The 15,178-nt window shown below is 41.6% G+C and overlaps 1 protein-coding gene across 2 annotated transcripts in view; it reads left to right on the forward strand.

Annotated features, from left to right (window-relative positions):
• UBXN7 (UBX domain protein 7) overlaps nucleotides 1–14,647 on the forward strand; it is a 31,388-nt gene extending 16,741 nt beyond the window's left edge. For both annotated transcript variants that reach the window (XM_075099594.1, XM_075099595.1), the window contains 6 exons: nucleotides 1,060–1,206; nucleotides 1,611–1,701; nucleotides 2,863–2,990; nucleotides 3,429–3,822; nucleotides 4,587–4,666; nucleotides 9,220–14,647. In XM_075099594.1, coding sequence (XP_074955695.1) covers nucleotides 1,060–1,206; nucleotides 1,611–1,701; nucleotides 2,863–2,990; nucleotides 3,429–3,822; nucleotides 4,587–4,666; nucleotides 9,220–9,381 — 1,002 coding nt within the window. In that variant the 3' untranslated portion in view covers nucleotides 9,382–14,647. The remainder of the gene's footprint in view (nucleotides 1–1,059; nucleotides 1,207–1,610; nucleotides 1,702–2,862; nucleotides 2,991–3,428; nucleotides 3,823–4,586; nucleotides 4,667–9,219) is intronic.
• The last annotated feature ends 531 nt before the right edge of the window (nucleotides 14,648–15,178 follow it).

Here is a 15,178-nt window from a genome sequence, read left to right on the forward strand (position 1 = left end):
GGTCACTTGGCCATGCAGGTTAATTTTGTAGACTGAGGTTCTTCAATTCATGAAGCTAAGTGTGTGGTGTTCATTTGTCTGTCACACATTGGACAGGCTGACTATTCTAAAGTGTACTGGCTAAATTTAGTTTTAAAGACACAAATGTTTTGGGGAACAAAATATTGTGCAAAACAGCAAAATCTTGCGTAACATCCTAAATCCTTGAATTTGCTGTTAAGTGCATTACCAGCAGGTACACTTATATTGATATACTTTTTTTTCTTTCTTAAAAAGAAAGGGAGTTCAAATGCTAGTTCCAGTCTTTCCAGGTGGTAAGAGCATTCCTGCTGTTGATATAGCCCTCTTTTTTTCAACAGGTATGACAGTTCAGCGATCAGAATTACATTCTTGATCAAACTCCTACCATTAACTTGCAACCAAGCAATCAGACAATGCCAGCTTTGTGACTCAAACCAGTAAGATTTCTTCCTGCGCCTTCCTGTCTTCCTCCCCACTTGCAGTCTGGATAACGAGCATCAAAAAAGGATGCCTAATTCAGCAGTTCACAGTAATAGAGTAACTCAAAACTTGGAGAGAAAAAACAAACCATACAGAGAGGGGGTCCTGTTGAATTAATGCAAGTCCTCTGTCAATTATGCAACCTACTTAAATAGAAGATGATCCACAGGTTTATCTTTAGAATGAGCAGGTCTTTCCTCTGTTGTCAGATCAGTGTGATCGACTGTACTCTTTCCCAAACAAATATTTTATTCAGCATCCCTGTGTCTGTCCCCCCCTCCCCCAAGTTGCTTTTCCCACTCTGTGCTTGGCTTGTTGAAATCCAGCAGCTCTGTTCATCGATGTGATTCTGTAATTCAGCCAGTCTCATTTAAAGCAGGTCTTCAGCCCTGCCTTCTGTTTTGTGGATGCCTTTTCACTGGCACTGTCCATCTTTCTCACTGTGAAGGGGATTTGGTGAAAAATCTGACAGTGTTAGAAGCCATCACTGATCATTGCTGGCATTGGTTATGTCTGGCTCTCCAGTTTTATCTAATGAAGCTTTCTCTCTGCTTACAGGCCAAGGAGTGCGGTCAGATGCAGAACAAATGGCTCATGATAAACATTCAGAATGTGCAAGATTTTGCCTGTCAGTGTCTCAACCGCGATGTCTGGAGCAATGAGGCTGTGAAGAACATAATCCGGGAACACTTCATTTTTTGGCAGGTGAGAAATGTAATGAAGCTGTGCAGGTAACTTGGTGTCCTGGTAGATGGGGCAGTGAAAAAAATTGACTTCTTCGAATGAAATGGCACTGTTGCAGTTCTCTTGATGAACTTGCAGAAAAGGTGGAGTAGTTCATGGAGATGTAGTTTATGGATGTGGATGTATTTCATGGATACGCATTTGAATTAATAAACTGCCTTTCACTTGTGCATTCAGGGTGTTACCATGTAGCTTCTAATACGTGGAGCTTTAGAGGCGTATTTTCAGCTTGTCAGAGTTACTGAGAACTGTACATACTGTTTGTAGCATACACTGTAAAATAGAGAAAAACTTTGTACATTTTCAAGATCCAGTTTGTGTTCCCTCTCCACCCAGTAATTGGCTTCCAACGTGGTATTTTGTAGGTATACCATGATAGTGAGGAAGGACAGAGGTACATACAGTTTTATAAATTAGCAGACTTCCCTTATGTCTCCATCCTGGATCCCAGGACAGGTAAGATAAGTGACAGTTGGTTTTTATTTTATGTATCTGCATTTTATATGTCCTGTGAGGAGGACTGGCATTTGTAGGCTAGAATACCCTCTTTCCCAGTATGTGTTACATTCAGCTGAAGAATCTCAGTTACATCATTTTGCTCTCTGAGAGACCTTATTGTCCCTGAAGAAGGGAGGCAGTATGTTTTGGAGAAACTAAGGAAATAAAATTCCCAAGGCTTGCTGAAATTTTGTATGTTCGGTTATTGTATTTGGTATAGCTTAGAGAGTACTTTGCTTAGCAATTGAAAATAGTACCATCTGGTGGTAAAACTCTGAAATTATTTTTAAGTGTTATTTTAAAAGCAACTTGAAGTCATGTGATGAATAAACTACAATATTTGTAAGCATTACATGAATCTGCTTCCTGCTCCTTGCACACAGTAACTTTGTCAGGCTCAGTGATGACTTACTAAATTGCATCTTAATTTTGAAATACCATTTTGGCTTTGGGTTTGTTGTTTGGTTTTGGCTATGTTTTTTTTTTCTACCTGAACAATGAAACTTCTACCTTCCCCTCTAGCTCTTTTGAAGTTGTTACTTTTACTTTTGTAGTCCAACACCCTTTCTTCTTTTATCACCATATAATGCAACTATATTAATGGTCTGGTCTCCTGCTTCTCAGGACTGAAGTAATAGTTTCTATAATCACAGCTGAGATTTCTTGCTATTTGACTTAAACCACCCAAAAACATTTTCTTTTTTCAATGTTGAAACTGAAGTTAGGATACCTTCTTAGCACTTTACTTACAGAAACAAGTGCTGTTTGCCAAGGTGTAGAATCAAAGCAGGCAAGAATGTAGTAATGCTTCTTCATAAACTTAGTGGCTTGGCTTTTTTTCATTTTGAAGCCTGATTCGCCATTCTGTGTACACGTTCCCATGGATAAAAAGAAAAGAAGGGAAATAAATGCGTTTTGTTTATGTCTGTCCATGATTGAAACCTTTTCAAGGGAGCGGAAGGAGGAAGCTTCATAATTATCAGGTGGTAGCCTGTAGGAAGCTGCAGTTCCATGAATAGGGACTCTTGCAGAGTGCACGCACAGCAGTGAATTGGTGTGTTTCACCGCTAAGGTGCAATCTTTTGCTGAAATTATTTCATGACACCTTTTGTTCCCTAGGCCAGAAACTAGTGGAGTGGCACCAGCTAGATGTGACTTCTTTCTTGGACCAAGTGACTGGGTTTCTGAGTGAGCATGGACAGCTGGATGGCCATTCCACCAGCCCTCCCCAAAAATGCTCTCGTTCAGTAAGTATGGGGCCCTCTAGGAGGACTGGAGAAACCTGAAAGAACATGCTAGCCTGTCTTTATCCAGCTGTACTGATTTGCTCTTCAGTAGTATAAACAAACTTAATGAGTTAGTGCAAGAGCATGCAAAAATACGATGTGCCAGGGAATGCCTTCTCCCACAATAACTATTTTTATTGTGTAGTTTGTGCTTTTGGCATTTGTATTGGATTTAGCAGTCATAGAATCGTGCATGTGTGGAAGGAAAATATCCTCCATGTGAAACTCCATGTGAAACTCCAAGGAGAAGTTGTTGTGCAGTTATAGCATGACTAGCTTTCCATGCTGTTTGTTCCTGACAGTTTTAATAGCTTCCTTTGAAAGACTGATGTCCTCTTGATTTTCAGTACATATTTAAAAGCAATTTTTATGTGTTTGTGTTATGTCTGTATTCAACAGGAGAGTCTCATTGATGCCAGTGAGGACAGCCAGTTGGAAGCTGCTATCAGAGCCTCGTTACAGGAAACTCATTTTGATTCCTCACAAGCCAAGCAGGAGAGTCGGTCAGATGAGGAGTCAGAGTCAGAGCTGTTTTCTGGAAGCGAAGAGTTTATTTCGGTTTGTGGATCTGAGGAGGAGGAGGAATCAGAAAATCCTGCCAAGTTGAGGAAGTCTCCGCACAAGGACTTGGGGTATAAAAAAGAGGAGAGCCGGAGGCCTCAGCCTGAGCCCCCTGCAAGGACTGAGCCTAGCACAACACCAAATCACAGAGTACTGCCCTGTATTGATGCAGGGATACTAGAGGAGTCAACTGACAAGCCTGAAAGTACATTTCAGGGCCTAGATGTGAATGGTAAGTTGCCATTTTTTTATAGTGACCCATGTTTTGGGGTTGGTTTTTTTTTTTTTTAAATTTCCTGAAAATCTTAAGATGCTGTCAAGCGTGGCTTCATCCTGTGTTTTGAAAAGCTAAATCTTTTCTTCTCTCTTACTCCCTCCTTGACACCAGATGTTTGAGCGGTTCACCTTGCCAGCAGCACCACTTTGGCACAGCGATGCTGCAAACTGCAGACTCATGTTAGTCACTGAGCTCAAGTTTCTTAGTTGGAGACCTTGTCCATGAATAAACAACACGGTGTAACGCAGGTGCATATGACAGGGCTTCTACCAATGTGATAGAGAGAGGCAGAGTAACATCAGCCCCACCTCATGCTCAGTTAGCTTGGCTGCCTTGATGGTCTGGACTGAGTTTTAGTAATGCGACTTTGGCTAATACAAATGAGTCCCTGGAGTCTCTGTTCCCCCCTGCGGTGCCTGAGCAGGGATGCAGCAGAGTGAGGTGGTCTCAAAGGCAGAGGTAGCACAGTGTACTTTTCTCTGCAAACGCTGACCATTTTCAGCCACTACTGCTAACTCTTGAGAAAGAGTCCTGAGTTTGATGTGTGTATTTTAAACACATGTGGTAGAAGTATATCTTCATAGACTGGAACCATTTATTTATCTCCAGTCCCTAACCCTGCTACGCTGTGCAGTAAAACATGCCACCTAAAATCTACAGAACAACTCAATTCAGCTGCTTTGTTGTTTGTTAACTTGTAGTAACTTCCTTTATGCTAGGACCAAAGGCACAGCTGATGCTAAGGTATCCAGATGGAAAGAGGGAACAAATTTCACTGCCCGAACAAGCTAAACTGCTGGTGAGTGGTGTTAATCGGAATCCTTGTTTGAGTACAGGAGAGCTGAAACTGGAGATTTTCTTTTCCTGTGGTAGCACTATTGAAATTGGATCTAGTGAAAGTGGTATATCCAGGGAGTGCTTGCAACTGTCATTCTGTTGTGTTTCTTCCTTGTTGTTCCTCTCTCGTGATAAACAGACTCTGCTGGCTCTGTATGTTTCCATTGCTGCTTGGGTTGCATGTGCACTCCAGTGTCTTCCTTAATCCCAAAACTGCTAGTTTCAGTTCAACAATTACTCTAAATGGCTTTTGTCTTCATCATTAAAATACTCTAAGATACTCTGAGCTCTCTCATTTGTGTGGGTTTTTTTTTCTTTTTTCTAAATGTGGTCAGACAACAGTAAAATCAAAGGCAAAACTCTTCGTTCCTTTTCTCCATCCCTCACCATACTTCCACACTCCCTTCTAGACGGGTGTGACAGAGCAGACTTTGGAGGAAGTTCTCCCAAACCAAATTTGTTAAATATTATTTAATTACTGTGCTTCAGGTATGTGTCTCAACTGTGCTTCGGGCTTGTTTACCTTGGAGAAGTCAATGTGGGTGGTGTTTCCATCAAAATTTTGCAGGTGCTTATCTGGAAGCAGTGTGTAGAGAGGTCACTATATTCCTGTTAGCTGTGAGTTTTCATGACACAGTGGCCAGTTAAGCTCATTTTGATGTAATAAACCGAAAAGCTTTGTATTGAAGTCTTAGAGAAGGCAAAAGCACGCCTCCTCAGAAGGATCTTATGCAGATTTAGAAGAAAAGTGTCACGTCTCTCACAGAAAATGAGAGTATAACCAAGTCTGCAGTGCTCTGGAAATGTAGTGTCTCAAGCTCATATTCTCATCCTCAACTCTTTTGCTTGAAATAAAAGGAAAAATAGTTGCCTTTGTTATACTGTCAGCTCTCAAAACCAAGCGTAAGGCTGTAGACTGCCTGCAGTGCTACACTTGGGATCCTGGGACTGAAATATATAGACTGAGGAGCACTGGCAGAGTGTCGCTCTTACTGTAGGAGTGAGCTTTACTTGCAGACCTTAATTCTTGCTTTGTCATAGCATTCATCAGTATATAATCCTTTTTCCAAGAACTCTTTTATATCTTAACTGCTTTTTGAAAGCAATCTGTTAAATAAAGCTGCATTTATTATTAAACATGTAGCACTTTTGAATACTTAATTTATTTACATGATAAGCAGGTGTAATATTGGTATATTCCTGATAATCATGACTTCTGGTTCGACTCCTTTTATGGACTTGCAGTAGATATCTTGGCATATGATTTCCTTTGCTGCTGCCTTTTCTACAGTCAGCAGAGGAATTTAGGTGAGTCAATGTTTGTGGGTAAAGATGAGTTTTTATTGGAGAGCTGAACAGGCAGCTTTTTTGCTCACATCATGTGATCTTTTAAAGCCATTTCAGTCAGTTCAAGATTGAGTCTCAGTTGCTTCTTTGTGAGCATCATTTCTGTGCTGATTTTTTTCAGCCCTTAGTTGCTTCCATTTTAAAGCTGTCCAGGACTATAAAAATAAATAGTTTAAGGAGACAGTTGCACTTTAGAAGTTTTAACTGATGATACGATGTGGACCTCCCACCAACACCAGCTGTTTTTTTTAAATTTTTTTTTTAATCATTGCATTGTTATCAATTAAAAGCTGCTTCTTCACACACTGTAATCTCCAGGATGTGATTATGCTTCCAATATTACCATAATCCATTTTTTTCCCCCAGGCAAAAACATAAAAGGCAACACTGCCTTTTTATATAATCAGTTGCTCATTGTGTGCAATTAAGTAGCTGACTTCACTCTGTTCAACAGCTCAGCCCTTCATCTACATCACTGACTGGTTGCCTGAATAACTTGTGGTCTACCAAGTGTTGTAAGGTGTGCAGGAAAAGTTGTGCTTTAAGTGGGGTAGGGGGGAGATGAGGGCAGTAAGCTCAACTGAATTTTTAAATACAGTGGTTTGTAAGGGAATTTTGATCATACTTGTAGCCTGAAAAAAGTCAAACCGAGTTACTTGCATTCCTCATCAGACACAGGCATCGTAATCTGCAAGGCCTGTTGGGAGAACAGTCCAAGTAAAAGAGGAGGTTGGGGTGACAGTCTCCTCATACCAAAGTTTTGTGTGTGGATTTTGATGAATTCAGAAGAAATATCTGTTCAGGTACTTCCCTGACTATTCTGCATTCATCAAATCTTGGAAAAGTCCAGGTTGAAAAGGATCCCTGGAGATCATCTGGTCTAGCCCTCTGTTGCAAGCAGGACAGTCGATGAGGTAAACAGGGACCTATCAAGCTGAGTTTTGAATAATTCCAGCAAGGAATATTCCAACACTTCTCTGGGCAGCTTACTCCAAAGTTTAATTTCACTAACAGTAAAGAATTCCTATCTTATATCCAGATGAAATTTCCCCTGGAGCAACTTGTGTGCATTGTCTCTTGTCACCATGCATCGTTGTGAAAGAAATGCCTTCATCTTTTCTGTATTGGAACACTGTGATGATATTCCCACCAAGCCTTTTCCTTTCTAGGCTGAGCAAATCCAAGTCCTTCAACCTTTCTTCATGTACAAGGCATGTCCTATACTCTAGTAATTTTGATGGCACTCCACTGGATCCCCTCCAGTTTTAACTTGTCCCTCTTGAATGTAGAGAGACCAAAACTGGGCACAGTATACCAAGTGTGGCCCAGCAGACTGGCATTATTGCATCCCTTGATTTGCTGGCAATACTTCTGTTGATGAAGCCCAGGTTTGCTGTTGCTGCTGCAAGGGCCCACTGCAGACACGTGCTGAGCTTTCTTGATGAGTTTTGACAATCTGTCCATGACATCCTGGATCTTGGCTCTAGCCAAGCAGCAGGCTTCCAAGAATCAGAGTAGAGTTGGCAGTTGGGTGCCTCAGTCCCCCACAGAAGGAGTCCCCTCCACCAGCATGCACTGCTGCTGATGGATTTGACCTGTTGAGTAGGACTAGTGGGTCTAGTTGTGTGTTCTGGAACTTGTTAGTCCTCCCTATTTATTGCTGAGACTTTATACTGGTTTTGCAACTGATTTTTAATTTTTCTAAATGAGGGGAGAGCTGCTCAGGTCATGAGTCTCCAGGGCACCTTGTCCTTCAAGATGCTGTCCTCCCTGTGTTTGAATCTTGCTTCTGGTCATCCCATTCTGTCTGCACCACAAAGCCTCAGTTCTTGCCCTTGCAGTGTTGCTGCCAGCATCCCACTGCTTTCCTGCTCATCCTGCAGCAGAACATCCTGACTTCTTCCTGCAGCTCCTTGACCTCATGCTCCATGTGAAATATTAGGAAGAGTGCTGTGGGCTGTTGCGGGAACCCACGTCCTGTGTCATGTCAGCACCATGTGACCAACAGCTTTCCTACTGGAACACAAACACTAGAATGAACAGCCACCCAAGTGATCTCCTGAGCCTCTTGCTGTGAGCTGTGGCAGTAACTACCAACTGCTTGTTTGCAACTGCTTTTTTCTGTGTACTGGGTTGCTGTGGTCCTGAAGTAGCAGCTAGATAGTGAGGGGAAGCTAGTGGAATAATTGCTACTAGTAGAGGCTTAATGCTGCTGGCTTACCTCCTTGCACTTAATATAGTGCCGTAAGTTGCCCACCAAAACTATGTGAACAGTATTGTTAGGACCTCCTTATTCCTTAATACTTTCTGTTTTACTACGTATTAATTGTCTTTTCCCCGCTTTTTAAAAATGTATGACTCTTCATTCTGCCCAAGTCTTGCTCTGTTGCTGTATCCCCTATTGTTCTGCCAATCTCCATTTCTCTCTCCCTGTCTATTTGTACTTTACGCTCTCATCTGCTCTGTTTCCTGATGAACTTGGGAAACGTCTCTCATTGTAGCGTGGACATTGTAGCGTGGAAGATTAGCTCTTCTTGATACCTCTGTTTGGATTGTTGGATTATGAGGCTGATGCCTCTTCATCCCAATGCCCTCTGTATCCTGCCCCAATTGCTGTTGTAGGCAGAGAAGACAATGAATTAAAGAGAGCTTTAAAAAAAACCAGAAACGGACCACCCCAAATCCTCATGCTTCTTGAAGACAACAAAAAATTTAAATTTCTAGTAAAAATACTGCATTTATTTTTGTTAGTGTTACCTGACAAAAATGCTTCTTTGGTGGCTTTTAGGTTTAATATAAGGGTAAAATCTGATAAACAAGTGAGGGGGCTTCTGTTTTGGGGCACCTAAGGATTTTTTTGCAACTCTCTTTACTGTCATTTGAATGTGTTATGTAGAATTCAGCTTGCTTGAATTAATGTACTGTTATGTATGTCTTCTGTTTGAGGAACCAGTTAGGTAAGGGATCACTTGATAATTAGTTGTTATGATTATTCTTACCATGTGTGGGTCAAATTAGATATTAGAAGAGAGTTTATACTATATGCAAATTTCAAAATTTGCTTTGTGTGTGATTACAAAGTCCTTTTTTTAAGGGAAAATGGGATATTATTTTACATCCTTTTGTGTTGTCTTGAATTATATGACACTTCTTTGCCTTTCTCTCCAGGCTCTTGTGAAACATGTGCAGTCAAAAGGATACCCCAATGAACGCTTTGAACTTCTCACCAACTTCCCTCGAAGGAAACTCTCCCACCTGGACTATGAAATCACGTTACAGGAGGCAGGCCTGTGTCCTCAAGAGACTGTCTTTGTGCAGGAAAGGAATTAGCACCATGGCCTGAGTTCTCCCAGCCTTCCTCCCCTCTCCTCTTTGCCTGGGACACCAACTCATTAAATATGCAGTTGAGGGTCATGGGATTGCAGTGCTGAAATCAGGCAGGCAGCTGGCTGGCCCTTCTCTCTCTTCTTCCCTTCTCCTGCTCTAGTGACCAAATGAGTGTTCAGAGTTTTATTTTCTTCCTCAACCTGGGCCCTGCGGAGAGCACTGGGAAGAATGTCTTCCCTTTGTTTCCATGGAATAAAGTAAAACAGTGATCCGTGTATCCAGTATGCTGGGGCTTGGAGTGGCCATAATACACATACCCTTCTTGCTGCTATTCTTCAATCTGTTCTGTTTAATTTATTTTTGAAAATAGTGTGTGATAAGGCACTGAGTCATCTCTCTGTAAGGAGAGAGTGTAATCTTAAGTACAGTCTTCCCTTTGTTTCATTTCTCTGCACAAAAGGTCTCCATTAACCTTGCAGCCTTCTTAGGGGTTCGCTTACCTAGTGCTCTGAAAACTTGTGTTTTGGGAAGCAATTGGGTTGAGCTGTGGTGAGAAACCTTGCCTCCATCTAATTTAAAGGCTTCTAGATTGCATGCATGGTTTCCTCCTCCTTTAAATGCTGCCAGCGGACAATTAAACAAAAAACCCAACCAACCAAAACACAAACCCTAGCTATACTTTGGGTCAAGCAATGAATGACATATAGAGGGAAAGCTGCAAGAAAGAGAAAGCCACTGTTGGAGCAGAACTGACTCTTTGGTAGGCGTAGGTGGGGTTTCCATTTGTCCTCTCCCAAACATCCCCTAAGTGTCTCCTTTTTCCTTTCTCTCAGGATTTTGCAGGTGCTGATGGAAGGTTGGCTTTTTTTTCTTTGCATGGTGTTCTGTTTTCTCCAGGCGTGACTAGCTTTGCAGGGGTTTTAGAGCACTGACTGCGATTGAGCAGGACCCCAAGGTCTAGGCAGGATTTCTTTCCTTAATTAAAAACATACAGAGCCTTGTCAAACCATGGAATGAATTAGTGCTTTATAAAAGACTTCACAGCCTGGTGGCTTGAATGCTCTAGGCTGCTTTTTATTCTATGCTCATGTTAATCTACTGTCACTTGCTTCTAAGTCTGGGAGGCTGTATGGAAAACGACTCCTTTATTTAGGATTTCTTTTCAGCTCTGGAAGCTGGCACCAGATGTCATGCAGATGTATCCTGTATGTACACTGGGCCATGCAGAGTGCCCTGTTTTTCCAGTGTCTTCTGTAGACATTGAACTGTTGATCAGTTGGTGTTACAGTAGGTATTACAGTGGGATACAAAACTAACCCAGCCATCCTCAAGGTGAATGTTGAATTTGTGTATTTACAGCTCAGAACTCAGTTTAGCATGCTCTTCATCAGTGAGGAATAAGGCATGTGAGACCTACCATAACCGCTAACTTTTTCTGCAACTGTCAGATGGTTATACTTGTTAAAGAAAAATACTTCAGTGGTCACAAATTTACCATGGACTAAAACTTTTCAAGATATTTTGCCTTTAATTTCATATTAGCCTGCAAACTTTGGAGTCTTTAAATGTAGTAAATCACAGAAAATGTCTTGCATTCCCCATCATAATATTAGTTCACAGCTGTCTTCTGCTCATAATTGAGGTTTCACATGTAATCATACAGTTGCATAAATTCATCTCCCTTCTACACAAAACCTATTTTGCATTCTACTACAAGATGCAGTATCGGGAAAGCAAAATCTGACCACAGTTTCCTGATCAATGGTTGATGTGACATCAGATGTCATTTTTGGTTTGTAAAGAGACCCTGTCGTGGAGGCTGCTTCCCAGCATCAGGAAGAGAATTACAAGGCCAGCAGAGGAGGGGTCATGTTGTGTTTGGTCTGTGAAGCAGCAGTGTCACCTCTAGACAGAATGTTCCTTTGTGTTTCTAGGATATCCAGATTCATAACTTAGACTTGGACGTATGAGAGAGCAGGACAGAAGGAAACCTTTTCTGTGTAGGTCTGATGCTTCCCTAAGTAGTTTTAGCCACCTAGTTGAAATAACTCACTCTGACGTTTGTTGCCTTGAAACTCATTACCTCTTGTTCTGTGGTTAGCCAGCAGAAAATTCAGGCGGGCTGCCACAGGATGCAGTACCCAACACGTGTACAGATAGCCCTTTTGTGTCCCTTGGGCAGGCTGGAACGGGAGCGTGTTGACCTTTCCTGCTCTCCAGCCTGCTCCTGCCAGTGTAAGGCAGGAAGCCTTTGTGGTTCCCCTGATTCCTCTCTGAAGTTGTTGCTGGTTGGCTGTGTTTGCTGGTGGAAGGGCGACTTGTTTTGGACAGGCTTGGGTTTGTATCTGCTCTGGGAACATTGTTCCACATGAACTTCTCTAGCAGTTAATTAAACATACAAAATTGACTCTTCAGTCCCAGGCCTGTTTTATTGGTACCTCTTCCCCCCTGCCCCAGTGCCCCAGTTGTACTGATGTACATGGGGCTAGCCCCTGATGTGTTGAAGCAATCGATATAAAATAACTAACAACTGTACCAGTAGTGGGGAAGAGGGGAAACTGCATTGCAGGCAGGAGCATGAACTTCTTCCATTGGTTCTGCTGCTGGATAGATCGTGCGCTGTGTGGTGCCACACTGTGAACCTTCCTTTCTTACCCCCTCTTTCAGAGCTAAGCATGTGAGCTGCAGGGCAGCGGGCAGCTGACAACTCCTTCCTTTCTTCTCTGCTCAGCGATAAGGAAACGAGTAGCCTTACACTCATCATCTTGCTATCAAAAACAAAACTGGGAGCCCTACATCAGCTTTTTGTTGCTTTTGTTACGCCAAGAGCAGCTTGGTCACCTCTCATGAGGAAGCAAATGTTGCGCTTGGCTGCTCCAAGTGTATTAAACCATCAAGAAACATGCCTCTTGAGCATGGTAAATGGCTTTGCCTGCTGGTGTAGCAGCACCAGGAGTGTTTTGCCCTTGCTTCATTTTTTTCCTTCTTGATGTTGTTTTTAGAAAAATATTAATATTACAACCTAACAGGGAAAGAAGAATGTGAAATTGAAGATTTACACTGAAAATGGGATTTTTGTTTTCCTTCTGTCTTGCAGTTCCTAGTAGTTTGTTCTGTTCCAAAAAATTATGAGCCTCTTTGTTTTGTTTTGTTCCTGTGGCATGATGTGTTTTTTCTTTCAGCTTAGTTTTGCTTTGGTCTGTGAGCAGGAGGCAGAGAAAAAAAAAACTTTTAAGAAATATGCATCCCTGCATGTGGCTCTTCTCTTTCCCCATTCTTTCCAGCCCAAATAAAAGCAGTGCTGCAGCACACGTGTCAGTCAGCTGTGCTGTGGTGGATGAAAGCTGTTAAGAGTGTATGCGCGTAATAGCCTTGTAAAATATAGTTGTCTATAAAAAGGCATCCAAAGGTACCATTATTTCTAAGTGATTTCAACAGCAATTTTGCATCAGCATACTTTCCAGAGATCGCTAGATCTGCTGCCTTGCTATTACAGGAGAATAACACCTCTCGTCTGTAAAGCATGTCTGTTGTTTACTGCTGCAAACAGCTTGCGTTACACGTGGTCCGTGAATTTCATAGCCCTGTTTTTTAAAGACTACCAAATTTATATTCTTATCTGCACCAGCTTATACCAGCTTCCACTTTTACTGGTGCTATGGTTTGTACCCTTGCAGAAACTGGCAGCTGGTTTTATTAAATACTTTAATAAATAAACCTCACTGCTGAAGAGCCCGATTTCTCAAATTTCTGTTCTTGCTGGAGCACCGAGCTTGTTCACAGGGGCTCAAGAGCAACAAAGGCTAAACTAAAAGCAATTTTCTTTTGAGGCCAAGACATCACTTGGGCTGCATTTCATCAGGTACAAAACGCTGTGGAGATGCATAAAATGTGGTGTTGGTGGTTGTTTTTCTGAACCACATAGAGACCTGTGTGGGAATGTCCATGTGAATGGGAAGACACATGTGATTTCAGGAACTTATAATTTAATTTTTATCCCTTCCTAGTTTTTAGTAAATATCACTACCTTCTTGTTTAATCTCTTCTAGTCAAGTTAGTAAAAAATAAGTGGTCCTGTATTCCAAGAGGAGGAGGTGTAGCAGAGGTGTGCTTTAGATGGGTGAAGTGCAAAGTCTCAGTCCTATAAAGACTGGGTGTGCCTTGTCCAGCTATTCTAATACATTTGAATGCAGCCCCTCCCCCACCCTTTAAGAGAAATTATTTTCTATAAATGGAACAGAAACTGTTTTAAACGCAAAACAAAAGTCATGTTTTGAGCCCTATGTTGGCCATCTGCGTATTTGGAAATATCTGCAGTCGCACGTTTGGAGTGGATCTGAACGAGTTTGACAACCAGCTGTTGAGGTCTGTTGGTTTACATTCTGAAGAGACAGTCTTGCCGAGGTTTCCCCTGCCCGAGCCCAAGATCTTGCCACAGTTTGGTTGTACTCTGCCATATGCTGCTGAACCAGCGAGGTTAATGGATACCCTTTCTGTGATGTTGTACAGGATGACTTTTTACTCTAGTCTCCTCTTGTCCGTGAGATGCTTAGTGTCTGTTCACTCCCAATAAATATAGCCATATGTATATGTATATATATATACACACACATGCAAGTGTTTTTAATAGGAGAATGCGGCACTTTACACCAGTGCCTCAACTTGCCTCAGTTTTATCTTCTGTTGTTTTACATGGGAATATTATAAGTGATGGCTGAAGTTTGGGATTTGGTCACTGTCATTAATTACTGTGAGTGTCTGCAGTACAGAGAAAAGTCATTTCGTAACTGCTTGTTAATGGTGCTGAGACTTTAAGATATAGAAGGATAGATAGTACATGGAGCAGGGGGACGAGGTGCTATTTTATAGAACAGATTTGTATGAAGAACATCTGGGTAAAACTCAACTCAGAAGTGGTGCCTCATCAAAGGCACCAGACTATAGGATAGGTGCTTTTTTGGTTTTTGGTTTTTTTTTTTTTTTTTTTTTTAAATGAGGCTGTTTCCTCTAATTGGTGAACTTACAGTTTCAAAATTATGACTTTGCCTGTTAGTTTTTATGGTAGGCACTTTCTTTTCTTCAGTGATGGTGGCTTCATGTGGGAGGAGGGAGAGGATTAATTTGGAAGATTTCAGCTCACTGTGCTGGGAGGGACCAAACTCAAGGAAACCTCTGATCTATATACACAACTGCTGCATTTTTTTATAAATATATGTAAATGTCCTATTGTAATATTTGATCCTGGAAATAAAACGAACTGTTTTCAGTAGCTTTCTTCATCTCTTGGTTTTTGGGTTTGGGATTTTTTTTGTTTTAGTTCTAATGAAAGTCTGTCCCTGCATTATGTGGAGAGTTTCTAAGTTTTTTCCTTAAGGTTACTGGGGTAGAAGGAAAGAAAATCAAGCTGAGTTCCCTGTGTGTGTGTGTATCTGATTTTTTAGCAAAACTGTCAGACTGAGTACTTTTATTTTTCCTTTGCCTCCTGGTTTGTGACTCTCAACTTGGCAGAATAGGTCTGGGTGTTGTAGCTTCTGTTGAACTTCTGGGAAGTTTGCGATTTTCCTATCCTGTCTGTAGCAGCTTTCATTGACGTTGACTTTCTTCACAAACTAAGTAGCAGAAGCTGTAGCTCAGCTGAAAAAGTCCATGTGTGGGTTATTTTAGGTATTAGCTCCAGGTCTACCCAGCCCGCAAGGACAGCTTTCCTGAATTTGAATCCTGTTTGCAATATGGTACAACAAAGTATCTGACTTCAGTAGAAAGCTTAAGAAACTGATCTAGGGTCATCCTTGTGTTCCTC

This window comes from Phalacrocorax aristotelis, chromosome 7, assembly GCF_949628215.1.
Source record: "Phalacrocorax aristotelis chromosome 7, bGulAri2.1, whole genome shotgun sequence".
In the NCBI taxonomy this organism is placed as follows: domain Eukaryota; kingdom Metazoa; phylum Chordata; class Aves; order Suliformes; family Phalacrocoracidae; genus Phalacrocorax; species Phalacrocorax aristotelis.